Raw genomic sequence first — 15,516 nt, forward strand, 5'->3', positions numbered from 1 at the left:
AGCTGTAGAAGTTCACTAAAGGCCGCTGGGAACGGCAGAGGAACAGGTGACAGCGTTCTACAAACATCTCAGAGACAAAACATTCCATATGGGATACTTCTGAAATAAAATATCAGGAATATCCCTTGCGGATCACGCAGAACCATTTTTAAAAGTTGGTCTTCGACTACTTGTTTCAACTGCTCCGATTCAGCGTTTCCTCGAGGATGCACCTAAATTGGATTTGGTTTCATATAGAAACGATCTTTAATGCACCACAAGTTTTCTTCTCCACCTGCACTATTTTCTGAAGCGCACAAACGCATCCAAGTCTTTCCTGGTAATAGTTTCAGAATCACAATCCAGCTCTGCAGTTAAAACCAGAACGCAACATGCAAATGGAACCCTTTGATTTCGGCTGTAGGAGGAGCAATCCCGTGCATTTATTGCCATGTCCCCCCGCCCCGAGGACTTTTACTAATATGAAATACTGCGAAGTAATATGAACATGTAAAAACAAACCAATCGCTTCCAACTGCCCTTAAAATAAAGCAGCAAAATGTAAAACCTCCAAACGCCAAAAGAAAAGGCAGAGGAAAAACCCTTTGGTACAGAGCAGGGAGGCAGCAGGAGGCGCCGCAATGGGAGCATCTCAAGGGGGAAGATGAGAGTAAGGAAGGCACTTTATTAATTATTCGTATTATTCACTACTGGGTGGTTTGCTCTGTGAAATCTTAGTCACGAGTGTTTTTGAGAAATGATTTGAATGCGAAGGGAGAGCGTGGGCAAGTTCTGGAGGGGGAGGAGAAGCTCTCAGGCTTCTTTATCCAGCAACAGAAGGAGCACGAGCCGCTCTTGGTCTTTCGCAGGTTTGTCTTTTGTGACACGGTTTCCCTAACGTGCCCACGGCAATTAAAGTGGATAAATGTGAAAATCATTCCCGCAAACACCTGGAATAACGAAGTGCAGCACGAAGCGCCACTGAAGCCAGTAGGGAAAGTGATTTGTACCACAACATCTTCAAGTCCTAAATCTCACGTTAGATACATTTCAGAGCAGAAGTCGCTTCCCAACCCCCCCGCAGCATTATCGTGATTTTCTGTGCAGCTCTGCCTGGGTTTTGCTGGAGGGTAAGACGTGTTTCCCAGTTCTAAATAACCCAGCATCGCAAGTTTTGCTCTCGGGCATCTCCAGCAGCACTCAGTGACTGTTCAGAGATGTCGCGAGCGGCCTAGAGTCAGGGAGCAAAAGTTTTATGCCAGTAGAGTTATCAAAATAACTAAAACAGAGTTAGAAAGGAGAAAGGAAGCATTTTCTTCAATGGCAAGGTTAGTAGCTGGTCTAAACGCAAGCAACCGAGCTTTGGAACAAAGGGAAACAAAGAGAAATTTTAACTCATTCTCCAGGAAAAATGGTACGGGAAAAGACCTTTTCCTAAGCATCCTTAGTGTAACTTTATAACAGAGCAACAAAGTGCTGGTGGGAAGGGGTTCTTCAACAAGGAGACGCTGTGAGTCTGTCCCAAACGCTACACGAATTGCTTTAACAGAACAGAGACGCTCCCGCGCAAAAATCCAACCGCAATTCACCAAAATCCAACCTGGAAGGGTTCCCAGAGCCAAAGCGACACCTGCCCTCCGTTTCTAGCACATCTGTACAACGTAAAGCAGCGAGACTCGCGGGAAAGCGCGCGCGGCGAGAGCTCCCTTACCTGCCAGCGGCTGCAGCGCCTTGTCGCTAGAGGGCAAGGGCTCCTTTCGGAGGGGGCGGTTTAACGCGTTGTCTTGCGCACTGAAGAGTCCCGGGCTGTCCGTTAATTTTTTCCGGCCGTTGGCGCCCGCGGAGTTTGCGACTCTGCAGCTGCCTATTGCACTTGTGAAAAGGTTGGTGTGCTCGTCGCTGCTGGGCGGCTCGGAGCTCGGAGTGAATCCCCCCAGGGACAGAGCCGGGGAATTGTCTGAACAGTCAATCTGGAGCGGCGTCTGCAGCCCCAGCGCTAAGGAATTAGACTCCGAAGGCTCCCTCCGCACCCACTGTTCGTCTCTGCTTAGCAAACCCTTGGAAGGTGACAGGTGTGGACACGACATGTGACATCTGTGTTTGTCTTTATGTTTGTACCTCTCGCCGGCCTCCTTCCCAAACCTGTAGCGCTTCAAGGACTCCAGAACCGTTCTAGAGGAGCCATTCGCCGCCAGAGTGTCCATGGAAACCTGCGGCTGTTCCGAAGAACGGTGCTCGCGGTGTTTATGGCGATGCCTGTGCTTGTGTTCCAGCATCCAACCGTAAGCCATTTCGGGCGGAACGCTGGGGTACGTGCTCATGGACAAGAGCGGAGTCCGGCTCGTCGTGAGAAAAGCCTCCTGGCGTAAAAGTTTATGCTTCTTCTTGTGGTATTTGGTGGGGTTGAGAAGCAAGTGGCCCGTGTGCATGTAGGAAGGTGGTGGGAGGGGGGTAGTAAAAGAAGGAGAGGGTGGAGGAGGATAAAGAGTCGGGGGGTACCTTCCGTAATAGCCTAAGCCGATGGGAGCGGCCGCGAGGGGAGAGGGAGAGTAAGGCATGCCGTACGAGGGGTAGAACCCGGTGCTGGAGAGAGGGAAGCTCAGGCTGTGCATGAACGGCATTTCTGCCATCGCCTCGCGCATTTTGGGAGGTCTGCCCCTCTTTTTCTTTAAATCAGGTTTCCTAATGTAGTGCAAAGGATCTAAAGGAAAAGTAGGATGAGTGTAGAAGCTGTTGAAATTTATCCTGAAAATGGTAGGCAGTAAATCTCGCGGGATGAAGTGGTGGCTTCTGTGGGTTATTCGGATTTCGCTTAATCGACTTATTAATTCTTCTAATTCGGCGAGGAAATCCGGGTCCTGCCTGCCTCGAAGCTGAGGGTACTTCTTTTTCCTTTTTCGCTTCTGCCTCTTCATCTTGTCGTAACTGAGGTAATCGTGACTGCGGCGCTTGCACTTGTGTTTATGCTTTTCTTTCAGGTTACTCAGCACGGTGGAAGTTTCGGGCGGGATGAGGGAAACGTGATCGAACGAATGCCTTTTCTTCTTCTGCCCGCAGAATTTCTCGGCTCGATCCGAAGTGCTGTTGTTGTCCGTTCCTATCCCACTGTCGCTGGGAATGGTCTCGTCGCTGTGGGACTCGCTCACCGGGGACGGAGTGGCCTCTTTGAGCGACGTCAGCTCGCTCAGGTGAGAAGGAGAGTTTGGCAGCAGCGTTGGGGGGGATAATCTCCTCCTTCCCTTGGCGGCTTTCTTCATGGCGAGGGTCTGGACGACGCTCCCTTGCCGGGAGTGGATGTGTAAGTACGGCACCGAGCTGGGCTCGATAAAGCCCGCGTCGCTGCCCACGGGGCTCTGGCCCCCGCTCACCGCGGACGACTGCGAGCAAACCGGGGACGGAAGAATCTCGGAGTTAGTCGTCGGTGAAGGCAGCAAATGGGGAAGAACTTGTCCTAGTGACGTACCCGGGATTTGCTGAGCCGACTTCTCAAGAACTGTCAAACCGGCGGAGCTGCCGGTTAAAATACCGTTCAGGACAGCTTTAGGCTTCCTTCCTCTCCTTTTTCCTATATAAATGGTTCCTTTCTTGCTGACATTTATTTGCTGGCCTAATTTTGAACCAAACGTGGCAGCAAGAGTCGACACTGTGTTGTGGAGTTTCGATTGCACTTTCCCTTTGTTATTTGGTTCCACTGTACTAGATAGAATCTGATTCAAAAGCTTCTTTCGCTTCAGGGTCTTCATTTTATTTATTTTTCGGATAATTGTTTTCATTAACTGTCCGTTATTTCTCTTGGCGACTTTTCTGTCCGAGTCTACTTCCAAATCAGTCATACTGCAAATGGGAGGTTTTTGGACTTCTTCTGGCCCTCGGAGCTGGTCCTTTCGCTCAAAAAAGTCCCCGCCTCGGTGCTGATCGCTCTCCGATTCCATCTTGCTCGAGTTATCTGTCCCAACGAAAGGTGCCACAGAAAGAATAGGTGGCTTCATTTTAATGGATGACCTGATCTGCCTTTTAGGTCTCCCTCTCTTCTTGGGAAAAGCTTGTCCTGCTAAGCTCTGTTTTAGGGAGGGAATTTCTACTTCAGGCTGCAAAATCGGAGGTTCTTGCTCTTCTTTCGACTGCATCGAAAAGACTTTGGACGCTGGGATCTTTAGAGTTCTTTTGGGAGGACCTTCGAGCTCCGGCATCTCCTTGGATTTCGGTCTTCCCCTTTTGGGTTTATACATATCAGGTAAGAAATCGTCGGACATACACAAACCAGAGGGTTGTTTGTGAGCGCTGTAGAACTTTGGAGTTTGCTTGTCAGCCTCGGCTAACAGCGCCAGCGACGGTCCGCTGCTTTCGCTCAGTTTTGGCAACTGATGCTTGACAAATTCGTGCTCCACGAATGAAGACGATCCTATGTTTTTCAAGAATTTGGCCTGCTCCAAGTTACCGCTCGATAGTGCACTGTAGGAAATATTTTTAAAAAGCTCTGACCTTTCTAGTTCTAGACCCTTCGGAGGTCGACAGGCGTTTCGTGACACCACCTTAGTCCACCGTGGCTTCCTCCCTTTCCTTTTCTTTAGAGGTTTGGATTGCTGAGTAGCGCTCAGGTTTTTTGCTCCTTGGCAGGATTTATCCGATGCAGCTATCGCACCGATCTTTAGGAACTGCTTGCTGCTAAACAAGCTCGTAAAACTAACTACTGAAGGGGTGACAGTAGCATGGATGTTTGTTTCAGCTGCCAAAATCGGCTTTTTCCCTGTAGGAGGACTAGTTCTTGAAGTTTCTACGTAAGCAGCTTTCGAATCATTCAAATCTTTATCAGCACCTTTAAAATCAGTGCTCAGAGCGTGGTTCAACGTTCTGTTAATATTCAGAAGCGTACTGCCAGAGGAAAACTGAGTTTTGCCGATCTGGTCTGAGATGCCTTCTAAGAGATCCGCCGTGGAGCTCAAATGCAACGCGCTGGACGCCAGCGCCGTCGAGAGGCTCCTGTTCAAGGTGGTAACAGACACCGTGGGCGAAGGCGACGGGAGGTTCCCCTCTCCCACTGCGCTGAACGGGGACTTTGCCGTCGATACGTCTGAGGCGCCTCCTGTTCTGAAGTCTGGCGAAGTGCAATATACTGGAGGCTGTTTTTCGTGCTTTGACGTTTCGTAAATCCCTTTCTCACCGGTTGAGTAAGCATCCTGTGGAACGCAGATTCCTTCACTGAACATCTCCTTGCCTACATCAGCGATTTCTTTCCGAATCGAGAATTTGTCCAAGATGCTTTCTTTACTCTGTCTCATACTATGCTTCTCAAATGTTTTGCTAGTGGTATTTTCCTTCAGTAAATCTGTAGTCTCATGGCTTTCGAGGCTGCTGAGGTCTGAACTGCAAGGAAGGTCAAAGGGCTCCGAGGAGGGCAGGAGAGCGTCTGCTTTCAGAGCTCCAGAGTCCTTGTTAACCAAACCCACCGGATTGCCCATTCCTGGTGGCTTCTTTCCAGAGTCCTTGCTCACCAACCCCACCGGAGCGCTCATTCCTGCCATCTTCCTCCCGCAGTCCTTGTTAACCGGTCCCGCTGGGCTGCCGATCGCTGGTGTTTTCCTTCCGGAGTCTTTGTTGGGCAGAACTGTCGGATTGCCAGTTCCCAGCATCTTTCTCCCTGAGTCCTTGTTCACCAGTCCTGTAGGACTACTCATTCCCAGCAATTTCTTCCCGGCATCCTTGTTAATCAATCCTGTTGGAGCGCCAATCCCCACCGGCTTCTTGACAGGCTCCTTACTAGTCAATCCCACTGGAGTGCCGATGCCCAGAAGTTTCCTCCCAACGTCTTTGCTGATTAATCCCACCGCGGAGCTGGTCACCGGCTGTTTCTTTCCCAGATCCTTGTTAACTAACCCAGTTGGGCTGCTGATCCCTGGCGGCCTCTTCCCAGAGTCCTTGTTAACCAGGCCGATTAACGGGCCGATTCCTTGTGGCTTCTTCCCAGAGTCCTTGTTCACCAATATGGCTGCGCTACCGATCCCTAACGGCTTCTTCCCTGAGTCCTTATTCACCAAACCAACTGCAAGACCAGATCCCGGCAATTTCTTTACCAAATCTTTATTAACTAACCCACTTGCCGTTACGGTTCCAGGCAGCTTCTTCCCAGAGTCTTTCAGCAAACCAGACGCGGTTCCGTTTCCAGGCTTCTTCTGCTTTGTTTTGGAAGACTTTGAAGGGGGACAAGTTGCAATAAGTTGAGCCAATTTTTCTGTTACAGTTGTCGCTCCGTTAATTTGTGTTCTATCCTTTAAGTCAGAATTATGGCTACTGATAAGGGTCGGAGGAGATGACTTTATATAATCGGTCATTTCAGAGTGCAATGGGGGAACTTTCTTAGCTAAAGGATTTGTTTCTACTTGTATACCTTCTTCCACACGTAAGTCAACTGTTGCAGCTTCTCCGGCTTTCTTGTACGACTTTGAAGGGTCCTAGAAGTTAATCATAAAAACAAAATCTTTAGGAACAGAGCACAAAGACCCTCTCTGAGCAACACAGTATCTCTTTATGTTGAGATGATTAATACCCGCTTTTGATAACGGGGTAAGTATATAAACACATGCTTCATGATCCTATTCATTTTCAAGCAAATCTGTTTCAGTGGACACATCAAGGCTTTTCTGATGTTAAGGAAACCCAAGCTCGCTCCCAGTCCTCAAACATAAACCATTTAATCTGTCCCCCAACGATAAACATTATCCAAAAATACTGTTGCTGTTTATTTTAAAAACCCATTAACACTGGGCTAGCTATTTATAGGGTGACAGCACTTGAAGACCTCACATGGCACGGAGAAGGAGCCGAGCAATGCGCTGCGAGGGCCGGCGCGGCGGCCACCGGTCACAGCAGCAGTGCTGGTACACGCCAACTACAAGTACTTTTAAGAAAGTTATCTAAAAATGAGTAAAACCAGATCAGCCCATGTGTGCATCGCTGCCTGTTTCTTTATTAGGTCCACACGAAAATCCTTGAAAATGCAGTTTCACTCACTGTTACGATCGCTGCCCTACAAGCCCAAGTGTGTTTCCAGAAAGTGAAAAAAGATGTAATGAGAACAGCGATAACGTCACTATCAAAATTCTCTTGAGGGAGGGCGGCCCCGAGCATCGGGTGGGCTCGGGTGGCTCCAAACCTGCTGCGGTCGCAGAACAAAACCCACCCGTCGCATCGGCGGCTGGTTTGAAAGCCGTGGCGTGAAAAAGACTCTGTTCTCCGGAGAGCGGCTTGGCGCTGAGCCCGGCTGTTCCGTGGCAGCTGCGAGCTCATGGAAACGATGCTGGAGCGTCACATTTTAGGAAGTTCCCCCCAAATTAGCCACCCCTCATCCTCACAAAACACCGTCTGGGAGGCGAGGAGCCGTGATGTGTCAGAATAAAGAGGTGCCACGCGTTCCTGAAATATCTTCTGTTGCACAAACAATCGCTCTGTGAGATGGGAAGGAGAGATCTGAAGTCCAAAATACGTTCCAAAGTGGTTTTCGGTGCCCACAGCACTTGAAAGCTTCAATGGCTGGTGTGGCCACGTTCACGTGCAGCTCTATTAATGGGTTATTTAGCCTCTCGCTGTTGTTTTGCTCCTGGTGCTGCACGCTGGACTTACCTGCAGCACATTCGGTATTTTGGTTGTGTGGTTCCATGGAGCAGAGCGTCCCCTGTCGCCGCTGGACTTGAAGAAATGCAGTTTTATCCCAGAGAAAGCATCGAGCTGGATGTTAAGGCAGGGAAGCTTTGTGAAGACTACTAACAATTCTGTCACAGAAAAAATAGCAAAAACCAAGAAACAAATCCCAGCACCTTGGAGATGTTTTATGTCTAACTCCCCTTCTATGGCTGCAAACAAGCACGGACTTCAAGCCGCTTCACTGATGACTATGGCACGTAACAGTTTAAACCAGTTCTTCTGGGATCACAAGCAGTTTCAGTCAATATATCCAAGATCTATTCCATATTATTCTGCCTTTCGGATGGTGGGTTTCAGCCAGGTGCAAAGCTGTGCAAAAGGTCTAGGTTACACAATACCATTTTGTGTTTTAAAAACTAAAATATTTATTCCAAAAGCCTTTGTATAATTAGACTAAGACAAAAACTTATGTCTCAGATCCTGCGGAAAAGATTCTCAGGCTGTTCAGAAGGAAAACAAAACGCCTCTTTAGCTCGGTTACTTTTTCCTTTGCAAATCCGCACGTAGTGGCTGTGATTTCATCAGCAAACTTTCCTACATAACCAAGGGCAATAAAAAGAACTACACAATACCGCACTCAGCAGTTTCAGAAAGAAACGAGGAGATGGAGCAAAAAGGCGCGTTCCAACTTGTTTCACCGTGGGTCCCTTCCAACTCGGGACGTTCTATGATTATTTGTTTGGAAGATTCCCTTCCTCAATGAAAACTTAAATCCGGGTACAGCAGGTGAGAGACAAAGGTTTGGGTACGGCAGCCACATGTGCTCTCAGTACCAAGTCAAGGAATTTTCCTTCCTTCAAATACAGAAACCCAAACACTAGAGACAAGCACAGCAAATCCACAGCCACATTTTTGTTGCCCTGCGCTGGACTCTCTCCAGCAGTTCCCTGTCCTGCTGGAGCTGAGGGGCCACAACTGGACACCATATTCCAGGTGTGGTCTCCCCAGGGCAGAGCAGAGGGGCAGGAGAACCTCTCTGACCTACTGACCACCCCCTTCTAACCCACTCCAGGTACCATTGGCTTCCTGGCCACAAGGGCCCAGTGCTGGCTCATGGTCACCCTGCTGTCCTCAGGACCCCCAGGTCCCTTTCCCCTACACTGCTCTCCAACAGGTCATTCCCCAACTTACACTGGAACCTGGGGTTGTTCTGCCCACATTCAAGACTCTACACTTGCCCTTGTTCTATTTCATCACATTTCTACCCGCCCAGCTCTCCAGCCTGTGCAGGTCTCTGATGGCAGCACAGCTTCCAGTGTCACCCACTCCTCCCAGCTTGGTGTCACCAGCAAACTCACTGACAGTCACTCTATTCCCTCGTCCAAATCATTGATGAATACATTGAATAATCCCGGCCCCAGTACTGCCCCCTGAGGCACTGCACTGGATTCTGGCCTCAGCTGGGCTCTGCCCCATTGACCACGACTCTCTGGCTTCTTCCCTTCATGCAGTTCACAGTCACCTCACTCCCCGCTCATCCAGCCCGCACTCCCTCAGTTTAGCTGTGAGGATGCTGTGGGAGACTGTGTCAATGCCCTACTCAAGTCAAGGTAGATCACATCCACCGCTCTGCCATCATCCATCCATCTTGTTATGTCCTCATAAAAGTCAATGAGGTTGGTCAAGCACGACTTCCCCTTGGTGAAGCCGTGTTGACCGCCCCCAATGACCCTCTTATTCCTGATATGCCTTGATCTAGAAACTCTCCTCTTCCACTTGAGCACACCCAGCAGCTCCCTGTTTAACCACGCAGCTCTCCTGGCTCCCTTCCTTGGCTTCCTACGTGTCGGGATGCTCTGATCTTGTGCCCGGTAGAAGCAGTTCCTGAACACCAACCAACTATCTTGGGCCCCTTTACCTTCAAGCAGCCTTGCCCACGGGATTTCCCCCAGCCATTGCCTGAAAAGGCCCAAGTTTGCCCTGCTGAAATCCAGGGTTGCAACTCTGCTTTTAAATCGAGTTTAAATTTACTAGGACTTGCAAAACGCTACATAAATACACGACTCACTTGTTTCGAAGGACAATGCTCATTCTTCTCATCTGTCATCTTCCCACTCTTGGGTGCCCTTCTGGGTTGCTTGATGCTGGTTTTTATAGCGGGCCGGCACACATAATTCTCCAGGTTCTTGGGAGGCTTTTTCGTTCGCTTGGCTTGAAGCCCAATCTTCAGCTTCAAGTTTCCCTCGGAAAAATTGGTTTCTTTCACCGAAAACTGTTGCTGCGCGTCGCTCAGAGCCTCGTTCTTCCCATTCTCGGCGCTGGTCCCCTCCCGGTTCTTCTTCTTGCCGTCGTCTTCTTCCTTGGCGCAACTTTCTAGCTCGGCTTCCCCTTTGCCCACCACCGTGCCAACGTTTGCCACAGAGGGGCTTTTCCCAGCAAACCCGTCAGAATCGGAAGCCAAGCCTAACATAGCAGTATTCCGAGGGTCCATCACAGGCGGAATATTTGCCTTCAGGTAACTGGAGGGAAGATTTACAGAGATGTGTTCCACAGAAGATCTGTTCCACTACTGGCAGCCAGCATCTTTTACTCTGTAGAGACAGCAGGAAATGTTAATTTTCTAGCAGAAATTAATATTTTGAATATTCAGACAAGCGCAATTATGCAGCTGATGTTTCAAAACACCAAACCTTCCCGTAACCTCCTACAAAAATACAATTTATCTGTAAACCCACTTTTAAATGATTGGTGAAAATCAAAAGGGTATGAATATTATAATGCAATTTCAAGTTAATCCAAGGGGCACTTCAAGTAATTATTAAGGCTTTTAATATGGACCACCAAAATAAGGGTTTTTATTGAAAAGCAGAGCCCAGCTGCTCTTAGTCCAGACCTACTGAAACGGTTGCATCTAAGGAATGATCCAGCTAATAAACCTATTATAAAGCACCCAGAAATCAGAGACAAACCGATTTTAATCATCTGAGCCACTAGGAAAGTTGAGCTTCACCCAAGTATGCACTGGTTTCCCACCATGCCACAAAACCTGCTTTTTAGTTGAGGACTCTCCACAATTCAGGAAGAAGGATGGGAGAGCAGGAAAAAAAATCACCCAATATATTCACACAGTAATTTGTACATCCTGCAGCATGGGAACAGAAAAGCCCACACTGTTATGTATATATAATTAACCTAGTTATCCTGAGATATTAGAGGGAGCTTTTTCATCTTAACTGCCATAAAAAACTAAAGCAGAAGTTGACTGGAGTCAATGTGCTCCTGCGGGGGTTTCAAATCCCTGGCGGGCAGACAATGTGCACAGGGTGGCAGAACAACCAAACTCTGGGTACCCCACTCTATTTTTATTTATTAAAATATCTCTAACATTTTGAAAAGCTCAATACATCAGAGGCAGGTTGGAAAAAAACCAAAGCAGCGACGTACTGAGAAGAGCATCACAAGAATTAAACCCAAATGGTAAGAAACGCTATAAAAACCCCATTCCGACGGTTCCAAATGAGTGTCAATGGTTTCAGAAGGTTTCAATGAGGAAACAGCCTCAAGTTGCACCAGGGGAGGTTGAGGTTGGATATTTGGGGTAATTTCTTCCCCTAAGGGCTGTTGGAAGAGGCTGCCCAGGTGGAGTCACCATCCCACAGTGCTGTATTTGGCTCCATATTTGCTTGATAACAAGATTTTAAGGAGGTAATTTCACTTATACACTGACCTTAGAAACTGCAAGACCGAGACTAAGTGCACACTGAGAATTAAAGAATTGTGTTAAAACCTTATTCTGTGATAACACATGATCAGGAACTATCCCAGAAGCAAAGTCATCAAATTGATGGCTCTCATCAACTCATAGCAGGTCACTTTGTTTATCCATTAATTCCTCTCCGCACAGACAACAAAAATGCTAATCCTGGACCTAATCATGTTCTGCCTCGATCACTGTAATTGTCTCTCTGACTCTCCAATTACCCCCCGCCCCGAAATCACAGAACACGTACCGGCCGATTTGATTATTCTCAGAACTGGGACCTGATTAGATCTCGACTCTTTGAATCCCAAAAACGTATTTTTCTTCCCCAGCTCATCAAGTTCAAGTTTCCTGTCACCGTTCTCAAGGTGCCCAGAACTGTACCTTGATTTTTCACTTGTTCCCGTTCCTTAGCACTTGCTGCTTGCATGAATTTACCCTGAGAACTCCCCCAATTTGGTACTTTCAAGACTTAAAATGAACATATTTACCTGTGAGCTACAAGGTACATCTGTGTGTTTGTTTTCCACATTTATTCTGCTAACTTGTAAGTCTTGTTTAACAGACTACAGACTTACAAAGCACCAAATCTGATGATACTGATCCCTGAAAGATTAAGAACTGTCTAGATTTCCGTTATGAGGAAAGGCTGAGGGAGCTGGGGCTCTGGAGCTGGACAAGAGGAGCCTGAGGGGGGACTCATTGCTGGGGCTCAAGATGGCAAGGGGCAGTGTCAGGAGGATGGAGCCAGGCTCTGCTGGTGACAACCAGGGACAGGACAAGGGGCAATGGGTGCAAACTGCAACACAGGAGGTTCCGCTGGCAGATGAGAAGCAACTTGTTGGGGTGAGGGTGGCAGAGCCTGGCCCAGGCTGCCCAGGGAGGGTGTGGAGTCTCCTTCTGTGCAGACATTCCAACCCGCCTGGACACCTTCCTGTGTAACCTCAGCCGGGTGTTCCTGCTCCGGGGGGGTTGCACTGGATGAGCTTTCCAGGGCCCTCCAACCCCTCACACTCTGGGGTTCTGTGAAAAAGTCTGGCAACCCAAGACTGAATTTTGACTCGCCCAATAATGTTGTTTCACTGTTGATATGAAATTGCTAAACGCCGCACACAAAACCCAGATTTGATGGGACCCAAGGTTCATTCAGCCTTAGGCTGTTAGCCCCCTTAGCCAATACTGACTGCCTAGGGAAAAGCATGAAAAAGCCCAACATGTGCTGCGGTCCATTCTGCTAACATACCCTCCCAGCCTCTAAACCTGTGAATCAGGAACTTCCTGAGAGGTCCACCCCTCCATCTAATGTCTTTCAATGGATTTTTCTAAACAAAACCCTCTTATATTTATACCCATTTAATAAAAAATAACATAAAGGACACAGTCAACCCAGTACTTTGCCTTTAGCTCCTGACAAAACGCGCATCTGATGCCTTTGGTTATGCCCCACGCGAGCCGTGCTGCACAACAGGTAGTGCCATGAGACAGAAAATGAGCAATAAATCCTGATTCCTCTGTCACAGAATAACCACATTAGGTCCGCATATCAGATTTGGTATTGTTTTCTCCTGAGACGACATACATGACCCACTGGAGTGGAAGAAACGTGTCCACAACAGCAAAACTCAACCTCTTGCCAATGGCAGTGCACATTAATTCTTTTTTTAAGTCAACAATCCATTTCACAACAATATCTATTTAAAAATAACTGAGATTCAGTAACTGTGTGTGCCATTTTTCTATTTTTCTCGTGACAGCAGCATTATAATTGATATCGACAAGCCTATCTATCTCTTGCACCAAGTGCTTCAACTGCTTTTCGCATCCTCAAGACAGTTTAAACTTCTGAAAACAACTGGAAACAAACTTCTCTTTATAAATTATGACTCGAAATATTTTACTGTTCATTATCACTTTAGCATTAAGTGCTTTTTAGATGACTCTTGACTGCCTGTAGCAATCAAATGCAACTTAAGTCCAAAAAGCAGCAGCGATAATTTTATCTTTAAAACCAAGATGTACTTAGACCCCCTCAAAATAAGAAAAAATCTGTCTTGTACAGTTTAGAAAAGCTACTGACGCTTCCATTTTCGAGTCAGAACGCTTCTTAAGAACTCAAATAGGCAGCCAGATGATGATTTTAGAGCCCATCTCTACCCATATGTTCAACCAGCTGCCAGAACTTCCCATTCGCGCAGAGGCAAAGCACCAGCGATGGGCTCCAGCTCCTCAGAAATGACCACGTGAAAACGCAAGTCTTGAAGGATTCACCCCAAAAACTCCTCCAAACTCCCACGTTCTCGCAAAACCTCCTATTGGCAGGTGTGATCTACACTAAGGCGAGGAAGGCGCTCAAACTAAACACGGAAGGACGCAAAAAGGTGCGCTGCGCTTGAAAATTCTAAGTATTTCTGTTGAAATGTATGAAGGTAAAGCCACAGATTTTTACCGCGTGTCCGTCCCTGCTCCCCAAAACTCTCCTACCGAGCCTAGAAAGCCAGCGTGAGGATCCACTATCTCAAATTTCCCTTAGTGGCTCCTGACAAGGCGCAACTCCCAGGAGAATGAATGTGTGTCCCGAGGCCATCCGATGGAAACCCACATTCCAAGTCGTTTCTAGTTCTCTGCTAAGTAATTAACAGGGTGAAGGAACCACAAACCCAGGGCGAGAAACACAAGTCAGAAAGTCAGGAGACTGTCTAGTAGAAAGAAAAGGACAGCAACGCATTTTGGCTTCTGAGCTGAGCGATGGGCAAGGCTATGATACATTAGGCTCAACCATCAAATAAGAACCACCCCCAAAATAAGACCTATCCCAAAAATAAGCCCTCGCATGATTTTTCTGGATTTTTGAAGATGCTCAAAATACAAGCCCTACTCCAAAAAGTAAGCCCTAGACAGAGTTCATTCACAAAGTGTCCAGGCAGCTATACGTGTTTAAAAAGGCATTTTTCGGAGCAAAAAAATAATATAAGGCCCTGTCTTATTTTCAGGGAAAGAGGGTCCCAAAATACTCATCATTAAAATGAGAAATCCAACAGAAGTAAAAATTCAGAAATAAGATTTCGGGGGAGGACAGCAAGCAGAAAAGTCGATAAGCCACTGATCTAAAACAGCCAATATCCCCAAAAGCACCCAAAGAAAAGCTGCGAGAACCGCCCCCCCCCGGCTCCATCACCTCAGCACCCCCCACCAGCGGGGCACCACCAGAAAAACGAAAACTTCGGGGGATGTGGAGACTCGCAGCACCGGGAACCGGCCTGAAAGGCGGCGCGGGCAGCTGGCGGGGCCGGGACTCCCGGGGTCGCTGCCAGGGCTGCCCGCTCCCCCCGGCGGCCCAGCTGTCAGCGCATCTCCCGCCCCCCGCGCCCCGGGGCGGCCCCAGCGCGGCTGTCAGGCCCTCGCTGCCACCCCCGCAGGGCACAGGCCGCGGTTGTCCCGTCACACGCTCCTGTCACCGGGACCCCCGTCCCCTCCCCGCCCCGCCAGGCCGGGGATCCCCCCGCTCCCCCCGCCCCGGCGCGCTCCCGCCTGTCAGGGATCCCCCCGCCCCCTCCCGGCGCGCGCCCGCCTGTCAGGGATCCCCCGCCTCGCCTCACGCAACCGCCCCGCGCAACCACCGGGACCCCCCCCCCGCCCCTCCGCACACACGCCCCGGGGATCCGGTAAACCCCGCCGCCGGGCGGGGCGGGAAGGCGCGGAGGCCCGCGGTGCGGTGGGGATGCGGGGCAGCGCGCGCCTGAGGCGCCGGTGCGGGGCGGGGCGGCCCCCGCGGCGGCTCCCCGGCCAGGCTCCCCTCCCCCCGGGCTCCGGGCCTGAGGCGGTCCCCAGTCCCCGCCCGCTCGCTCTCGCCCGCCCGCTCCTTACCGTGTCAGCGACAACACGGCCGGGGCCGAGGACGGGCTCCTCCGCGCCGCATCTTCCCGGCCGCCCGCGCAGACGGGGCCAGGGCGGGACCCGGAGCGACCGGCCGCCGCTTCGGCCCTGTGCTCCGAGCCGAGGCAGCGAAACCAAAATGGCGGCGGCTCCTGCTCCACCGCGAGCGAGCGCCCGGCGCCCCGCCCGCCCCGCGCCCGGCCACGCCCCCGCCCGGCCACACCTCCCCGGGAGAGCCCCGCCCCCCGGCGGGGAAGGCGCCGTTA

The 15,516-nt window shown here is 49.7% G+C and overlaps 1 protein-coding gene across 6 annotated transcripts in view; it reads right to left on the reverse strand.

Moving 5' to 3' along the window:
* Window positions 1-15,384, reverse strand: part of ASH1L (ASH1 like histone lysine methyltransferase) — a 37,411-nt gene extending 22,027 nt beyond the window's left edge. For 5 of the 6 annotated variants that reach the window (XR_013923416.1, XR_013923417.1, XM_080360981.1 and 2 more), the window contains exons 1-3: window positions 15,242-15,384; window positions 9,686-10,208; window positions 1,691-6,428 (exon numbers count right to left, since the gene is read on the reverse strand). Coding sequence is in view for 4 of the 6 variants with exons in the window: in XM_080360981.1 (XP_080217107.1) it covers window positions 1,691-6,428; window positions 9,686-10,108 (5,161 nt within the window). In the remaining 2 variants the exon portion in view is untranslated. The remainder of the gene's footprint in view (window positions 1-1,690; window positions 6,429-9,685; window positions 10,209-15,241) is intronic. The other variant, XM_080360980.1, reaches the window with a different exon arrangement.
* Between the last annotated feature and the right edge of the window lie 132 nt (window positions 15,385-15,516).

The sequence above is a fragment of the Nesoenas mayeri genome (assembly GCF_963082525.1).
Source record: "Nesoenas mayeri genome assembly, chromosome: 30".
NCBI lineage: Eukaryota > Metazoa > Chordata > Aves > Columbiformes > Columbidae > Nesoenas > Nesoenas mayeri.